The sequence below is a fragment of the Symphalangus syndactylus genome, chromosome 8 (genome assembly GCF_028878055.3).
Source record: "Symphalangus syndactylus isolate Jambi chromosome 8, NHGRI_mSymSyn1-v2.1_pri, whole genome shotgun sequence".
Taxonomy (NCBI): Eukaryota; Metazoa; Chordata; class Mammalia; order Primates; family Hylobatidae; genus Symphalangus; species Symphalangus syndactylus.
Window position 1 is genome coordinate 106,639,440 of NC_072430.2, and position 18,564 is coordinate 106,658,003.

At 44.1% G+C, this 18,564-nt stretch overlaps 1 protein-coding gene and 2 non-coding genes across 6 annotated transcripts in view; all 3 read left to right on the forward strand.

The window, feature by feature from the left end:
- The first annotated feature begins 1,803 nt into the window (after positions 1 to 1,803).
- Positions 1,804 to 18,564, forward strand: part of NOP58 (NOP58 ribonucleoprotein) — a 40,010-nt gene continuing 23,249 nt past the window's right edge. Inside the window, exons 1-3 of one of the 4 annotated variants that reach the window (XM_055290237.2) lie at positions 1,804 to 2,556; positions 11,916 to 11,992; positions 14,739 to 14,791. In XM_055290237.2, coding sequence (XP_055146212.1) covers positions 2,512 to 2,556; positions 11,916 to 11,992; positions 14,739 to 14,791 — 175 coding nt within the window. In that variant the 5' untranslated portion in view covers positions 1,804 to 2,511. Of the gene's footprint in view, positions 2,557 to 11,913; positions 11,993 to 14,738; positions 14,792 to 15,291; positions 15,410 to 18,564 lie in introns of those variants that run through there. The other 3 variants (XM_063644944.1, XM_063644945.1, XM_063644943.1) reach the window with 3 other exon arrangements.
- On the forward strand, positions 13,237 to 13,324 carry LOC129489043 (small nucleolar RNA SNORD70). The gene has a single exon (XR_008659865.1). It is a non-coding gene; the product is annotated as a small nucleolar RNA SNORD70 (small nucleolar RNA).
- LOC129489045 (small nucleolar RNA SNORD70) lies at positions 15,188 to 15,272 on the forward strand. Its single transcript, XR_008659866.1, has one exon. It is a non-coding gene; the product is annotated as a small nucleolar RNA SNORD70 (small nucleolar RNA).

Below are 18,564 nucleotides of genomic sequence, written 5' to 3' on the forward strand. Positions count from 1 at the left end.
AACTAGCTGGGCATGGTGGCATGTGTCTGTAATCCCAGCTACTGGGGAGGCTGAGGCAGGAGAATCACTTGAGCCCAAGAGGCAGAGGCTTCAGTGAGCTGAGATCGTGACTGAGATCGTGACACCACGCTCCAGCCTGGGCGATAGAGTGAGATTCCATCTCAAAAAAAAAAAAAAAAAAGAATTCACCCTAGATTCCTCTGTCCTGTAACTTTGTTATTCAACCCAGGATTTTCTTTCCTCTTGATCTCAGGTTGCAGAGTTGCTACCTATTTAATGTTCCACAATCTTTAGCAGGTTGCAATTTTTTTTTTTTTTTTAGATGGAGTCTCGCTGTGTCGCCTAGGCTGGAGTGCAGTAGTGAGACCTCAGCTCACCACACCCTCCGCCTCCTGGGTTCAAGCAATTCTCCGAGCAGGTTGCAATGTAATGATTAGGAACAATCTACATATAGGGCCTGGGAAGTGAGTGAGGAAATTTTACTCCCGTTGGAAGACAGACTTGTGAAACAACTTGGGTATTTAATCCCAGTCCCTGAGACAGAAAAGCAATTAACACTAAACCAAGAAGACAGTCTAAATTCAGGCGGGCACAGTGGCTCATGCCTGTAATCCCAGCACTTTGGGAAGCCGAGGTGGGCAGATCACCTGAGGTCGGGAGTTCAAGACAAGCCTGACCAACATGGAAAAAACCCCAACTCTACTAAAAATACAAAATTAGCCAGGGGTGGTGGCACATGCCTGTAATCGCAGCTACTCGGGAGGCTAAGGCAGGAGAATTGCTTGAACCCGGGAGGCAGAGGTTGCAGTAAGCAGAGATCATACCACTGCACTCCAGCCTGGGCAACAAGAGTGAAACTCCGTCTCAAAAAAAAAAAAGAAGAAAAAAAAAAAGAAAAAAGTCTAAATTCATACCCTGGGGTCATTTTAACAAATGCAGCAAAAATAGGAGAGGCTTATTGAGAGAAAACTGTGCTAATAATTCATTTGGCCAGACAGAAGAGAACGGCCAGGAATGCTCACAAATATAGTGACAGTAGTGGTGTCATTCTGAGGCCTTCGCCTCAAGGCAGGGCTTGAAAGGGGATAAAGTCAAACGGCACGAACTGGCATTTCAAATTCTAGATGCCTGAGGCCGACTGGCACCGAGACAGCTCCTTGTTTCTCTCAAAGTGAACATATAATTCACAGAGGGTTAACAAAATAATATCGTGAAGTTTTTCCCCTTTAAATCTCTAGCGGTGGTGGGGTGCGGTGGCTCATGCCTGTAATTCCAGCACTTCTGGAGGCCGAGGTGGGAAGATCCCTTGAGGTCAGGAGTCCGAGACCAGCCTGGGCAACATTGTGAAACCCTGTCTCTACAAAAAATTAGCTGGGTGTGGTGGCACAGGCCTGTAGTCCAGGTCTCAGCTGCTCCAGAGGCTGAAGTGCGAGGATCGCTTGAGCCTGGGAGTTGGAAGTTGCAGTGAGCCGTGATAGTGCCACTGCACTCCAGCTTGGGCGACAGCCAGATTGTCTCAAAAAAAGAGGCCGGGTGCAGTGGGTCACGCCTGTAATCCCAGCACTTTGGGAGGCCGAGGTGGGCGTATCACGAGGTCAAGAGATCGAGACTATCCTGGCCAACATGCTGAAATCCCGTTTCTACTAAAAATACAAAAATTAGCTGGGCGTGGTGGTGTGTACCTCTAGTCCCAGCTACTGGGGAGGCTGACGAAGGAGAATTTCTTTCTTTTTTTTTTTTTTTGAGACGGAGTCTCGCTCTGTCGCCCAGGCTGGAGTGTAGTGGCACGATCTTGGCTCACTGCAAGCTCCGCCTCCTGGGCTCAGGCCATTCTCCTGCCTCAGCCTCCCGAGTAGCTGGGACTACAGGCGCCTGCAACCACGCCCGGCTAATTTTTTGTATTTTTAGTAGAGACGGGGTTTCACCGTGTTAGCCAGGATGGTCTCGATCTCCTGACCTCGTGATCCGCCCGCCTCGGCCTCCCAAAGTGCTGGGATTACAGTCGTGAGCCACCGCGGCCGGCTAGGAGAAGTTCTTGAACCCAGGAGGTGGAGGTTGCAGTAGGCCGAGATCACACCACACCACTGCACTCCAGCCTGGGCTACAGAGTGAGACTCCGTCTCAAAAAAAAAAAAAAAAAAAAAAAGAAAGAAAAAAAGGCGCAAAGGCTCGGTTCAGGCCGTAGATACCGCGATAAAAACTTTCTCTGCCCGCCCCAGTCCGCTGTGGCGGGAACATTCTGGAAGTGACGGCAATCTCTGCGGCAGTCTTCTGTCGGAAGTGACGTCGCTATCCCAGAATCCTTAGAGAAGGAGAAGCGCGTTTGTGCGTTCCAGTCCCAGTACAGCGTGGAGGGTTTGGGCAACGTGTTCTGATTCTCTCCGGGACGGCGAGCACATTTGTGCTTTGCCCGCCGCGGCCTAGGGGGCCTTTTGGGGCAGCGTAGTCGGTGTTTTTGAACTGACTCCACAGCTCGTGGCGGGCCGTGCGGCGCCCTGACCCGGCCTCACCATGTTGGTGCTGTTTGAAACGTCTGTGGGCTACGCCATCTTTAAGGTAGGTGGGAGAGCGAGCCGTTAAAGGGGGAAGGCGGGTGCTGGACAGATGAGGAGAGGGAAGGACTTAAGCACGGAACTACTCAGTGTAGCGTGGGTGCCTGTTATGGCCCGGGTTCTGGGAGGAGGGAGAAAGCCTATACACCTGAGAGCCATGTTACGTGTAACACGTGGCCCCGCCGTTTGGGGAGACCCGTTCTGCATTAGAGGATTTTATTTCCTGCCGTTGAAGAGGTGGGCAGGAGGCGTGTTAGAATTTAACAGGTTATAGGGAATTCGGATTTTATTCTAGATGTTTTGAGGAATGATCGAAAGATTTTTTTTTTTTGAAATGTAGTTTCGCTCTTGTTGCCCATGCTGGAGTGCAGTGGCGCAATCTTGGCTCACTGCGACCTCCGTCTCCCGGGTTCAAGCTATTCTCCTGCCTCAGCCTCCCGGGTAGCTGGGATTACAGGCCTCCATCCACCACCACGCCTGGCTAGTTGTTTTTGTTTGTTTGTTTGCTTTTTAGTAGAGACGGGGTTTCACCATGTTGGCCAGGCTGGTCTTGAACTCCTGACCTCAAGTGATCCACCTGCCTCGGCCTTCCAAAGTGCTGGGATTACAAGCGTGAGCCACCGTGCTCCGCCAGTCGAAAGGATTTAAGCAGAGGAATGACCTGCTAATTTGTCTTAATACGGTTGCTCTGCTGTGTGGATATTAGACTCGAGGAGATAAGAACGGCAGCAAGAATACTTTTGCATTCATTTAGAGAAGATGAAGTTGCCTGGTATGGAGAGAAACAAATATCGATAGAAATTGTGAAGGTAGAACAGAAAGGATTGGCTAATAGATTGAATGTGGGGTTTTGGTTTAAATAAGATGTTAAGAAAGTTTCTTGCGGGGGAAGGACTAAAGATTTCCGGTTTGGGCTGTGCGAAGCTTGCGTTGTCTATTAGACCTGATAATGCAGTTGTGTAGATCGGGCAGTTCAGTATTTCAAATTTGAAGCTTAGGGGAAAACATCTGGGCTGGTGATGTCAATTTGAGATTTGGTTGTTTTCGTGGGGGAAAGTTGGACAAGTTCGTCAGCACTGAAATGGTTGAACGGTGAGACATTCGTATCGCAAGATGCTGTTGAGATGTTAGGAAGAATGAGTGAGATTGAGTACCTTTTCTTGTGCCGTGCAACTCTTCTGAGCTCTGCGAATATAGCAATGAAAAATAAAGTTTTTATGTATATTCTACATATATATGTGTTGGTAGAAAGCAAAAACGCTAGATAAAAATAAGTGCAATACAATTTTAGCTGTGAACCAAAAAACTATTTGTGGTGTGGATGCAAGAAAGTCTGGATGGGTGCAGAGTTCTCCATGTTTCACTTCTGACATTTGAAAATACGCAGTTTGCATTTGATACGTCAAATACTTGTTATTTTTAAGAAAACCAATAAAATCATTAAAACCGAAAAGGCAGTTTTGCTTGTTTTTACCTTAATTGGAGTTATCTGCAGTTGCAGTATTAGTAGTTTTAAGGAACTTGTAATAAGCTCCTTAGTCCCCTTCGGAGCTACGAAACATGTCAATTTTACTTTTCTCCAGCTTTTTGGGATCTTATCTAAATTACCATGTAGAGTTCTGCATAGCTCCAAATTCTCTTAGACAATGTGGTCTGTCAGTGTCTATCGATGAATTTCACCGTTAATTGCTATAGTATACTGTCCTGTACTGGGTGTTAAGAGGAGCAACTCTGCACAGTGCACTGGTTGTCTCCCTTGGTAGGAAGGAATTGGCTTATCAATGGTCGGATTTCTACACCTGGGTCCTAAAATACTCAACCATGTCTCGAATTACTGATTTCTATTAATGAAAAGTGTCCTCCTCCATAAAAATGTCTTTGAGTATTCCGTTGGAGTTTGCAGTGCTATTTATCTGCAAGTTACTGTTCAAAATGATTAAATTGTGGTTTATGTAATCTAGTACTAAAGAAATAGCTAGTTAAGCTCGAATATGTTGACATTGATTAGTTTGTAATTATTGGAATTAACATTGATCATTTCTGAGTATAAAAGACATACAAACGTTCCGGAACTAGTGATGGCTGCACATTTTTGTGAAAATGAACTACTAAAAAGTGAATTGTACACTTTAAAAGGGCAAATATTAAGATATATGTAAAATTAATATATATAATATGGTGAATTTTATCTCCTAAAAAAGTAGACATACAGTTCAAGGTTATTAGTTTCCTTTCCCATAACCTTCAAAATGCTAGGGTATAAAATTATATTGGTTGCATACAATTCATGCTTTGATGAGAATGCTTTAGGAAGTTTTTTGAAGTTTGTTTTTTTTTTTTTTTTTTTTTTTTTTTTGAGACGGAGTTTCACTCTTGTTGCCCAGGCTGGAGTGCAATGGCACAATCTCGGCTCACTGCAACCTCCACCTCCCAGGTTCAAGCAATTCTCCTGCCTCAGCCTCCCGAGTAGCTGGGATTACAAGCATGCACCACCATGCCCAGCTAATTTTGTATGTTTAGTAGTGATGGGGTTTCTCCATGTTGAGGCTGGTCTCGAACTCCTGACCTCAGGTCATCCGCCCACCTCAGCCTCCCAAAGTGCTGGGATTACAGGCGTGAGCCACTGCACCTGGTCTTAAAGTTTTCTTTAAATCTCCATTTACAGTGAGGAAAACATTTTATATATAACCCATGTACACATACAAATTCATGTTTATTTTATTTATTTAAATTTTATTTTGAGAGAGGGCTTGCTCTGTCACGCAGGCCGGGGTGCAGTGGCAGGATCACGGCTCATTGCAGCCTTGGCCTCCTGGGTCAAGTGATCCTCCCACCTTCTCCCGAGTAGCTGGGCCTACAGGCTCAAGACACCATGCCTGGCTAATTAAATATTTGTTTATTTTTATTTGTATTTATTTATTTTTTGAGATGGAGTCTCACTGTGTTGCCCAGGCTGGAGTGCAGTGGCATGATCTTGGCTCACTGCAACCTCCACCTCCTGGGTTCAAGCGATTCTCCTGCCTCAGCTTCCCAAGTAGCTGGGATTACAGGCACCTGCTACCACGCCTGGCTAATTTTTGTATTTTTAGTAGAGATGGGGTTTCACCATATTGGCCAGGCAGGTCTTGAACTCCTGACCTTGTGATCCACCTGCCTTGGCCTCCCAAAGTGCTGGGATTACAGGTGTGAGCCACCATGCCTGGCTTAAATTTTTTTTTTTTTAAGAGACAGAGTCTCACTGTGTTGCCTAGGCTGGTCTCAAACTCCTGGCCTCAAGGTGCTGGGATTACAGGCATGAGGTACAGTGTTCTGCCCACTTCCGTGTTTAGAGCGATTCAAAAGGAAAACACTTCCAAAAGGTTATTGCTCATTAACAGGGTTATATATATAAATGTAAAGACATTGTGTAAAGGAACTGTTGTGATTAATTCTAGGATATTATAAAAATTCAACCTGTTGCCGAGCGCAGTGGCTCACGCCTGTAATCCCGGCTACTTGGAAAGCTGAGGCAGGAGAATCAGTTGAACCTGGGAGGCAGAGGTTGCAATGAGTTGAGGTCGCGCCACTGCACTGCAGCCTGGGAGACGGGCCAGACTCCATCTCAAAAAAAAAAAAAAAAATTCCACCTGTGTCCTTGTGTCACATGGCACACAGCATAAGATTTTAGTCTTGCTCATACCAGACTTCCTTCAGCTGCTCTTCCATGTGTGGTAGCCATTAGTACCTATAACCATTCACATGAGATGTAACTGATAGGACTGAGGAAGTGAATTTTAACTTATTTGAATTTTAATGGTTATATTGTACAGTGTGGCTGTGCAGCGTAGCATTTTATGTCACTTCATTTTCTCAAGGTTTGGAGAAAGACTTTTGATGTATATACCAAATGTCTATATAAAACCTAAGTACTGAGCAACATATTTTTTCTAACTTTATTGGGCATACTTTACATACTGTATAACTCACCTGTAGGTTTTAGTTACAATCCAGTTTTATAGTACACTTTGTTGCAAAAAGTTCTCATGCCCATTTTCAAGTTAGTCCTGCTCTAGACAACCACTGTTCAGCTTTCTTTCTGCATAATTTTTTCTAGAAGTTTCATGTAATTGGAGTAGTATTTTAGTCTTTTGTGTTTGGCTTTTTTCACTTAGCGTAATGCTTCTGAAGCTAACCCAAGAGCTTTTTCACACTTGTTGTGTGTATGGATTTGTTTCTTTTTGAGCAGTGCACATTTTAAACTAATTATCGGTTTTATCCTGCATTCAAACAAGTTTCATAAAACATTAACTTGCTCATATTGGCTGGGGAAGTAAAACTTAAAAGTTAGCATCAAATATTTACACAGAACATAGAGGTTGGGTGCAGTGGCTCACACCTGTCACCCTAACACTTTGGGAGGGTGAGGCAGGAGGATTGTTTGAGCCCAGGAGTTGCAGACCAGCCTGGGCAACAGGGTGGAAAAAAAATTAGCTGGGCACAGTGGTGCTTGCCTGTAGTCCCAGCTGTTGCAGGAGGCTGAGGTGGGAGGGAGGTCACGGCTGCAGTGAGCCGTGATTGAGCCTCTGCACTTTAGCCTGGACAACAGAGTGAGACCTCATCTCAAAACAAAACAAAATAAAAACCACACAAAGTCTTAAGCAGTCAATTAAAAATGAAAATGAGGAGGCTGGGTGTGGTGGCTCACACCTGTAATCCCAGCACTTTGGAAGGCTGAGGTGGGCAGATCGTGAGGTCGGGAGTTTGAAACCAGCCTGGCCAACATAGTGAAACCCCGTCTCTACTAAAAATACAAAATTTATCTGGGCATGGTGGCGTGTGTTGCCGCGTCTGTAGTCCCAGCTGAGGCAGGAGAATCACTTGAACCAGGGAGGTGGAGGTTGCAATGAGAAGACCGCGCCTCTGCACTCCAGCCTGCATGACAGGGTGAGACACTGTCTCAAAAAAAAAAAAGACAAAAAAAGTGGTTAAAATTCTTAATTCCATACACCCTCACCAATATACTGTATTAGCTGCCCGAGTGTTAGATAGGATGGGATTAATCCTAAAAGGCACAACCCCCATATTTAACATCCCTAAAATTGGGATGTCTTACAATTGATGACAGGTCAATTGGGAGTGTAAAAGAATAGCATAAGCCGGGTGTGGTGGCTCACACCTGTCATCTCAGTACTTTGAGAGGCTGAGGCGGGCAGATTGCCAGACCTCAGGAGTTCAAGACCAGCTTGGGCAACAGGGTGAAACCCCGTCTTTACTAAAATAAAATAAAATAAAATAAAATAAAATAAAAAATTGGCCGGGCATGGCAGCGTGCGCCTGTAATCCCAGCTACTTGGGAGACTGAGGCAGGAGAGTTGCTTGAACCAGGGAGGTGGAGGTTGTAGTGAGCTGAGATCACTCCACTGCGCTCCAGCCTAGCCGACAGAGCAAGACTCCGTCTCAAAAAAAAAAAAAAAAAAGAATAGCATGTTAAATTTTGTGAAATAGAGTATGCACAGATACTAATGCATATATTTTTATTGAAAAAACCCAGCTGGGTGAGGCGCCATGGTTCCTGCCCGCACTCCCAGCACTTTGAGAGGCCAAGGCAAGAGGGTCACTTGAGTCCAGAAGTTAGAGATCAGCCTGGGCAACAAAGCAAGCCCCTGTCTCTACAAAAAGATTTTTAAAATAGCTAGATGTGGCAGTGTGCGCCTATAGTCTTAGCTACTTGGGAGGCTGAGGCAGAAGAATCGCTTGAGGCCGGGCATGGTGGCTCACGCCTGTAATCCCAGCACTTTGGGAGGCCGAGGCGGGCGGATCACGAGGTCAGGAGATCCTGACCATCCTGGCTAACACAGTGAAACCCCGTCTCTACTAAAAATACAAAAAATTAGCCGGGCAAGGTGGCAGGCGCCTGTAGTCCCAGCTACTCGGGAGGCTGAGGCAGGAGAATGGCGTGAACCCCGAGGGGCGGAGCCTGCAGTGAGCCAAGATCGGGCCACTGCACTCCAGCCTGGGCGACACAGCGAGACTCTGGCTCAAAAAAAAAAAAAAAAAAAAAAAAGGAAGAATCGCTTGAGGCCAGGAGTTTGAGGCTGTAGTGACACAGGACCACACCACTGCACTCCAGCCTGGACAACAAAGCAAGACCCTGTCTCTGGAAAAACAACACAGCTAGTAAATTTAAAACTATACCTTGCTAATAAGCATTATTTATCAAGTCCATAATATGGCACATCTACACATTAACACGCAGTTCTAGTCTGGTTATGTATTATTTTCAGTAAAAGAAACAATATTGCAAGTTGTATAAAACTTAGAAGAGTGTGACAAGATGATTTTAGGGATTTGTTCTGATGTATAAATTTAATCACACATGGTTGAATTAGATATGTTGGAAACTAGGAAAACTTAGAGTCACACAAAGCAGTAAACAACTACAAAGCCTAGAGTTCGTATTAACAATTCATAAACTAATAGTTCTTTTTTTTTTGAGACAGAGTCTCGCTCTGTCACCCAAGCTGGAGTGCAGTGGCGCGATCTCGGCTCACTGCAAGCTCCGCCTCCTGGGTTCACGCCATTCTCCTGCCTCAGCCTCTCCGAGTAGCTGGGACTACAGGCACCCGCCACCACGCCCGGCTAATTTTTTTTTGTATTTTTAGTAGAGACGGGGTTTCACCGTGGTCTTGATCTCCTGACCTTGTGATCCGCCCGCCTCGGCCTCCCAAAGTGCTGGGATTACAAGCGTGAGCCACTGCGCCCGGCCAATAAACTAATAATTCTAACTTTGTATATCATGAAGTTTTAGAATCCAAAGACATCTCACCAAGTCTCATGACTATACTGAAAACATTGATTAAAATTTTTTGAAATTGTTCAGAGAATGCAGCTAACCATAACTGAAGTTCACTATTTTTAAGAGGACATGTATCAAATAGAGGATATGACTCATGAGTAAAATTCACATTTTTTCTAGCTGAAAAGCAAGTAGATTTGAAAATAACATTTGGGTAGCAAAATTGCCATATTTAAAAGATACTGTCGGCCTGGCAGGGTCGCTCACGCCTATAATCCCAGCACTTTGGGAGGCCGAGGTAGGTGGATCACGAGGTCGGGAGATCGAGACCATCCTGGCTAACACGGTGAAACCCCATCTCTACTAAACAAAGGAGATGTGATAAAATCAGGACAATTCATGAGCACACAAAGGTCTTCAAAGACTATGCTATATCAGCCAAAACCATTACTATGACAAATAAAACCACTGTGTTCCCAACTGCAACATCTTGAAGAAAACATTGCTAATAAAGACCATCTAAATAAGAAAGTTAGAGATATTGCTACATTTTCTGTTTTACATTTGTCTCAAAGTTTTTTTTTATTTGTCTCATATTTTTAATCATTTCTTTTCAGCCAGGGTAATGATAAGTATTTGTATACAAAAATCCATTTTAAGGCCGGGTGCGGTGGCTCACGCTTGTAGTCCCAGCACTTTGGGAGGCCGAGGCGGGCGGATCACAAGGTCAGGAGATCGAGACCACGGTGAAACCCCGTCTCTACTAAAAATAAAAAAAAATTAGCCGGGCGTGGTGGTGGGCGCCTGTAGTCCCAGCTACTCGGAGAGGCTGAGGCAGGAGAATGGCGTGAATCTGGGAGGCGGAGCTTGCAGTGAGCCGAGATCGGGCCACTGCACTCCAGCCTGGGTGACAGAGCAAGACTCCGTCTCAAAAAAAAAAAAAAAAATCCATTTTAAGTTTTATCATTTTAAGATAGAGTAATTTCCATTTCTAAGTAGAAATAGCATACAACTATTACCATTGCAATCTTCAGCATTGTTGTTACAATAGTACTAGCTTTAAAACAAGTCTTTATATTTTATAGATACAAACTGAAATATTAACAGGTAAAATTAAATGTCTAGGTCTTGCCTCAAAACAAGGGGGCTGGGTGTGGTGGCTCACGCGTGTAATCTCAGCACTTTGGGAGGCCGGCGGGTGGATCACCTGATGTCAGGAGTTCAAGACCAGCCTGGCCAACTTGGTAAAACCCAGTCTCTACTAAAAATACAAAAACTAGTTGAGTGTTGTGATGCGTGCCTGTAATCCCAGCTATTCAGAAGACTGAGGCAGGAGAATCGCTTGAACCCGGGAGGCGGAGGTTGCGGTGAGCCAAGATTGCACCACTACACTCCAGTCTGGGTGACAGAGCTAGACTCCATCTCAAAAAAAGCCATTTAGTGTGATTCCTAAAAGTATGCATGAACATGTGTTGCACAGACATTCATAGTCTTGGAGAATATATACCTAAATGTTGATAAGTATATTGTTGATTAAAGTACCCTACATTTCTTTTGTATTTTAAAAATTTCTCACATCTAGATGTGTCTCACAATTGATGATAGTTTTAGAGAAATCCATAATACTTTCAGGTTAGGATGATCATAGCAGTAAATAATGAATATAATCTATTGAAAGTAGACAAATAAAAGTTTTTTTTGTTTTGTTTTTTTGTTTGAGATAGAGTTTTTTGCTCTTGTTGCCCAGGCTGGAGTGCAGTCGTGCAATCTCGGCTCACTGCAACCTCCGCCTCCGGGTTCAAGCAATTCTCCTGCCTCTGCCTCCCGAGTAGCTGGGATTACAGGCATATGCCACCACGCCCAGCTAATTTTGTATTTTTTTTTTTTTTGGTAGAGATGGGGTTTCTCCATGTTGGTCAGGCTGGTCTTGAACTCCTGACCTCAGGTGATCCGCCTGCCTCAGCCTCCCAAAGTGCTGAGATTACAGATGTGAGCCACCGCGCTTGGCGCGAATAAAAGTTTTTAATAATTACAATACTTTATTGTAAAGGGATTAATGGCTCTTTTAAAAGAAAGGTTTTCGGCCCGGTGCAGTGGTGCACGCCTGTAATCCCAGCTACTCAGGAGGCCAAGGCACTAGAATCTCATGAACCCAGAAGGTGAAGGTTGCAGTGAGCCAGGATTGCTCCACTGCACTCCAGGCTGGGCTACAGAGCGAGACTCCATCTCAAAAAAATGAAAAGAAAGAAAGGTTCCCTGCCCTACCCCCCTAGGACCCCATAGCTCCAGCTACGGCCCAAGGCTGGGACAGGAATATCACTTGAGGCCAGGTAGATCCTAGACTGTGAATAGCCGCTGTACTACATCTGACTGGACTAGATCTGAATTCCATTCAGCTGTTAAATGGGCAATTCAAACTAGCAATTTGACCAAAAATATATGCAGGGTGAGAAAACTAGTTCATTATCTTAGTGAAAGAAATAGCTTCTACCACCTTCATTTTACATGTAAAATTGCACTTGAAGAATGCAGCTGTGTATGCCTCACCTGTACCATTTAAAGAAAACTATTTAAACATTTTATTACAGGTTCTAAATGAGAAGAAACTTCAAGAGGTTGATAGTTTATGGAAAGAATTTGAAACTCCAGAGAAAGCAAACAAAATGTAAGTAATCTTGAAATCACTAATTTAGCAGTTAACATTTATGGCTTGTTTTATTTTTTACATTTTTTCCTGATTTATATAATGTTACATTCGTAGTTTTCTGTTTTGAAATCTGTTTCAGGAATAATTTTGGTATGAACCTAATTATTAAAAACGTTTTACTTGGAATATAGGCCATCTCAATTAATTTAAAGGCAGTAGTCCCCCCCTTACCCACAGGGATTATGTTCCAGAAGACCCAGTGGATACTTTAAACCTCGGATAGTACCAAATGTGATTGCTGTCAGTAGGAACACATTTGTCTTCATGTCTTCCACACACAAATGTAATACCTTTTTTATCTTAACTAAGCACTTACCACACACAGGGGTTGTAACCTGCTTTTTGAGTTTTGCAACAGCAAAACTAGCATGAACTACTTTTTCGTTCATCACAATTTCATGGAAGATTCATTCTTAGTGTAGATCTTAAATCTTTGTGTTCTTTTGTTTGTTTTTTGAGACAGAGTCTTGCTCTGTAGCCTAGGCTGGAGTACACTGGCGCAATCTCTGCTGACTGCAACCTCCGCCTCCTGGGTTCAAGCTATTCTTCTGCCTCAGACCGCCAAGTAGTTGGGATTACAGGTGCCCACCACCACGCCCAGCTAATTTTTGTATTTTTAGTAGAGACAGGGTTTCACCGTGTTGGTCAGGCGGGTCTCGAACTCCTGACCTCAGGTGATCTGCCCACCTCAGCCTCACAAAGTGCTGGGATTACAGGCGTGAGCCACCACACCTGGCCTAAATCTTCGTATCTGTATGTGTATTTAAGGGACCACACTAGCATGTTCCCTTAACCAGATAAGAAAACCTTGCCTAAGATGACACTGTTGCCTGGCATGGTGGCTCACGTCTGTAATCCTAGGACTTTGGGAGACCAAGGTGGGTGGATCATTTGAGGTCAGGAGCTCGAGACCAGCCTGGCCAACATGGTGAAACCCCGTCTCTCCTAAAAACACAAAATTAGCCGGGCATGGTGGCACATGCCTGTAATACCAGTTACTGGGAGGAAGCTGAGGCAGGAAAATCCCTTGAGCCTGGGAGGTGGAAGTTGCAGTGAGCCGCGATTGCGCCACTGCACTCCAGTCTGGGCGGCCCAGTGAGACCCTGTCTCCAAAAAAAAAAAAAAAAGATGACACTGTTTTAGGCAAATAGAAGACTAGTTTTCCTTCTTAAAGGGTTGTATGCTTTGTTGGGTTAATCTGATTCGTTGTTGTCAATGATGTATTCTTGTTGGAACTGAATCTAAGTGATCTGACTCAATATTCGTCACTACCACTGAGACAACGATGAATCAACTATATGTTTCTTTCTGCATAAAATACTACCCTGAGGCCAGGCGTGATGGCTCACACCTGTAATCCCAGCATTTTAGGAGGCCAAGGCAGGCGGATCAATTGAGCCCAGGAGTTCAAGACCAGCCTGGGTAATATAGGAAAACCCCATCTCTACCAAAACCAAAAATTAGCTGGGCGTGGTGGTGCACACCTATAGTCCTAGCTACTTGGGAGACTGAGGCTGGAAGATCCTTTGAGCTTGGGAAGTCAGGGCTGCAGTGAGCTGTGATTGCACCACTGCATTCCAGCCTGGGTGACAGTGAAGTGAGACCCTGTCTCAAAAACATAAAGGGGGCCGGGCGTGGTGGCTCACGCCTGTAATCCCAGCACTTTGGGAGGTCGAGGTGGGTGGATCACAAGGTCAGGAGTTTGAGACCAGCCTGGCCAATATGGTGAAACCTCGTCTCTACTAAAAAATACAAAAAAATTAGCCAGGCATGGAGGTTGGGCGTGGTGGCTCACGCCTGTAATCCCAGCATTTTGGGAGGCCGAGGCAGGCGGATCACAAGGTCAGGAGATCGAGACCATCCTGGCTAACACAGTGAAACCACGTCTCTACTAAAAATACAAAAAATCAACCGGGTGTGGTGGCGGGTGCCTGTAGTCCCAGCTACTTGGGAGGCTGAGGCAGGAGAATGGCGTGAACCTGGGAGGCGGAGTTTGCAGTGAGCCGAGATCGCGCCACTGCTCTCCAGCCTGGGCGACAGAGTGAAACTCTGTCTCAAAAAAAAAAAAAAAAAAAAAAAAAAAAATAGCCAGGCATGGTGGCACATGCCTGTAATCCCAGCTACTTGGGAGGCTGAGGTAGGAGAATTGCTTCAATCCGGGAGGCAGAGGTTGCAGAGAGCCGAGATCGCGCCACTGCACTCCAGCCTGGGTGACAGAGTGAGATTCCGTCTCAAAAAATAAATAAATAAATAAAGGGTTAGGATGTAACAAGAATGAGATCTGACAATAAGCTATTTTTTTTAATGGCATTTGTACAGGATAGACAAATGAATATCATGAGATTCCTAAAAGAGACTCACATACTTTTTCTTGAGTCAATTCTGTGCTGTATAATAAAGTCACCTCTGTACAGCTTTATGCAACAGGGGTTTGTATTAAAACTTCAACATCTTTACTCTTGGCCAAAGTTTCCTTCAAAGCCTACAACTTTCTTTTAATAATCCAAACATTACTAGCCTAACATATAGAAAAACTAGTAATTGTATGAAGAATATCTAACTTCACACTGTGATACACAGTGATAGGCATGTTTTATTGGTGTGTGCTTTGGAAACAGTCAAGCACTTCTTTCCAAGTTATGTGGCTTTTGAATCAATGCACCGCCCCCAATAACATGTTTCTCTCTCTTTTTTTTAATTCTAGAGTAAAGCTAAAACATTTTGAGAAATTTCAGGATACAGCAGAAGCATTAGCAGGTAAAGTAAAAAAGTAGAAGCTTGCTTTTTTGAAAAAATTAAGTCTTGGCCGGGCGCGGTGGCTCACGCTTGTAATCCCAGCACTTTGGGAGGCCGAGGCGGGCGGATCACGAGGTCAGGAGATCGAGACCACGGTGAAACCCCGTCTCTACTAAAAATACAAAAAATTACCCAGGCGTGGTGGCGGGCGCCTGTAGTCCCAGCTACTCGGAGAGGCTGAGGCAAGAGAATGGCGTGAACCCGGGAGGCGGAGCTTGCAGTGAGCCGAGATCGCGCCACTGCACTCCAGCCTGGGTGACAGAGCAAGACTCCATCTCAAAAAAAAAAAAATTAAGTCTTAGCTATTTGTTTTTCTTGTTAAAAGGTTGTTTGCTTCAGTTGCCTGTGTTAACCTTATTCAATGTTGTCAATGATGCATTCTTATTGGAACTGAATTTAAGTGATCTGACTCATTCGTCACTACCACTGAGACAACATTGAGTTAGCTTTTTTCACCATAGGGCTGGTTTTCCCCATGTGTGAGGAGAGGTGAGAAGTGGTTAAGTTGATCTCCCTGTGGAAACCAGCAACATAATGCTGAAGCACAGTTCAGTAAAAGGTGTTCTACAAGGGACCAAGGTAATGTGGTCAAGTATACAGCTCTCTCCTCATTTTAATCCAAGGGTAGAGTTGTAATCCTGAGAACAGCCAGGATTCACAGTTGAAAAATAATTTAAAAAGCTCTTCTGGGGGTGTAGATTTTTAGTTCAAAAAAGCGTATCAATATTCAGAGTTATACAGAAACTGACAGAGGTGTTATTTTTAAAAGATTCAGAAGAATGGATGACTCATACTCTTCAACTAGATTGCATCACAGGACAACAGAGTGATAGGGTTTATTTACTGTAATTGACTGCAGTAGGTCTTACAGTTTTGTTTTTTTTAAGTGTTAGGGAAAACAGGAAGAGCAGATATAAAGCCCAAATCATTAAATTTTCAACTGCCTAAATTCTTTATCACAAATCAGCCAACTGTTTGGCCGTGTAGTTTGAAAATGAAGGACTGTGAGGAAGAATATGGCTTAAAGCTGGGCAAGAATATGACAGATGCAAAAACTTTGTTAAATAACCACAGGAGAAAGGTACAGTTTTTGTCTGAAAATTCGGAATCCAACTAAACATGCTGGAACATAACAGACCACCCTAACCTTGGCAGAGGGGTAGGCTGAAGGAAGACCCATAGGGCCAGTTTCTTTGTTTTATAAACATAGTTCTCGGGCTGCTTCACCAACCCTTCAGTAATTAGAGTTATATACAGCCATAAAAAAACTGTAGTAATATTAACTTGGAGAATTTTTAAAAAGATAGCCTGTTCATCACAGCTTATAAGTATGGGTAAACATTTGTAAGATTCCAAGCAAGATTGTGTTAGCTGTATTCCAACTCTAGGGGGTGTTATTGACATAGACTGGGACATGAACAGTTCCTAGTCCTGATCTCAAGTAGCCTCTTCTGAATTCCTTTTTGCATACGATCTTTAATCTGCTTGGGATATTTCTGGCCAGTCCTTATTAAACTGTATTAAATGGACAAGCCAAGCTTTTGCCCAAACAAGCAGGTTTTTACTATTAATACCTAATATATTGAGCACATACTGATTGTCAGATTTATGCTTATGATTTCATAATTGTTATTTAATTCTTGAATCCTGTGAGGGAGGTAACCATCATCTCTACGTTACAGATGATAAAACTCGAAATTTGAGCAGTATTTCCAGATTCATTTACCTAGCTTCTTTGTATTATTTAAAGTAATGTACAATAAGGCTGGGCACAGTGGCTCATGCCTGTAATCCCAGCGCTTTGGGAGGCCAAGACAGGCGGATGGATCACCTGAGGTTAGGAGTTCGAGATCAGCCTGGCCAACATGGTGAAACCTCATCTCTACTAAAATTAAAAAAATTAGCCGGGTGTGGTGGCACACACCTGTATTCCCAGCTACTTGGGAGGCTGAGGCAGGAGAAACACTTGAACCTGGGAGGCAGAGGTAGCAGTGTGCCGAGATTGCGCCACTGCACTCCAGCCTGGGCAACAGAGCAAGACTCCGTCTGAAAAATAACATAAAATTAAGTAATGTACAGTAAATGGACAAAATGCCATAGTAGTTGAGAATTTAAAGTCAATCCCCCCCGCAGTCTAAGCTCCATGAGAGCAGAGACTGTTCTGTACTGTCAAATTCCTAGAGTCTAGCAAAGTATACAGCTATAGAAGGTTTATAATAAATATTTTGGGGAAAATGAATGAAAATAGTGAATTTTATCAAGAATGCTGTCATAGAAACATTTACAATGCCTTTTCCTATCTGTTTTCACCAGAAAGTTAAATGAACATCAGCTAATTAAGAAAGCAGAATCCGGCCGGGCGCGGTGGCTCACGCTTGTAATCCCAGCACTTTGGGAGGCCGAGGCGGGCGGATCACGAGGTCAGGAGATCGAGACCACGATGAAACCCCGTCTCTACTAAAAATACAAAAAATTAGCCTGGCGTGGTGGCGGGCGCCTGTAGTCCCAGCTACTTGGAGAGGCTGAGGCAGGAGAATGGCGTGAACCCGGGAGGCGGAGCTTGCAGTGAGCTGAGATTGCGCCACTGCACCCCAGCCTGGGTGACAGAGCGAGACTCCATCGCAAAAAAAAAAAAAAAAAAAGAAAGAAAGCAGAATCCTTTCCCTGGGAGTTCAGTTCTCACTGCCTGTTATAAGGCAGTTTTGACATGACAGAACCACAACTAAATGGCTGTAAATGTCACAGTGTACATTTTAAACCTCATAGCCTTAGAGTTTGATGAGACCAGGCACAGTGGCTAACATCTGTAATCCCAACACTTTGAGGGGCTAAGATGGGCAGGAATTTAAGATCAGCCTGGGCAATGTAGCGAGACCCCCCCAAAATTTTTTTTTTTCTTTTATTTTATTATTTTTTTTTTTTTGGAGATGTTTCATTCTGTCACCCAGGCTGGAGTGCAGTGGCATGATACCGGTTCACTGCAGTCTCCACCTCCTGAGTTCAAGCAATTCTCCCAGGAGGCTGGGTTCAGCCTCCCAAGTAGCTGGGATTACAGGTGGTACCACCATGTCCAGCTAATTTTTGTATTTTTTAGTAGAGACGGGATTTTGCCTGTTGGCCAGGCTGCTCTGGAATTGCTGACCTCAGGTGATCCGCCCGCCTTGGCCTCCCAAAGTGCTGGGATTACAAGTATGAGCCACGATGCCTGGCCATCAGTTTTTTTTTAAATAAAGAAATAAGGTCTGTTGGGGTGTGACGTTGAATTTGTGTTGGTCTCAGACATTCATATATGCTATTTGCATGAAATGGTTTATTTTTATTCTTGATTGTGTTTTCAACTTGCAAGTCTTTTTTTTTTTTTTTTTTTTTTTTTTTTTTGAGACTGATCCTCAGCTGGAGTACAGGGGCACAATCCCAGCTCACTGCAATCTCTGCCTCCTAAGTAGCTGGGATTACAGGCACACGCCAACACGCCCACCTAATTTTTGTATTTTTAGTAGAGATGGGGTTGCACCTTGTTGCCTAGGATGGTCGCATCTGCTGACCTCGTGACCCGCTCACCTCAGCCTCCTAAAGTGCTGGGATTATCCATTTGATCATAATTCAAATGGATATACGATCAGGAGGGAAGAGCAAGACCTGACTTACTAAGCACAAACTGCCTGACTTTGGAAATTGTTGATAGACCTTCATTCCTGCCAAGCATTTTTCTTTTTTGTTTGTTTTCTTTTTTT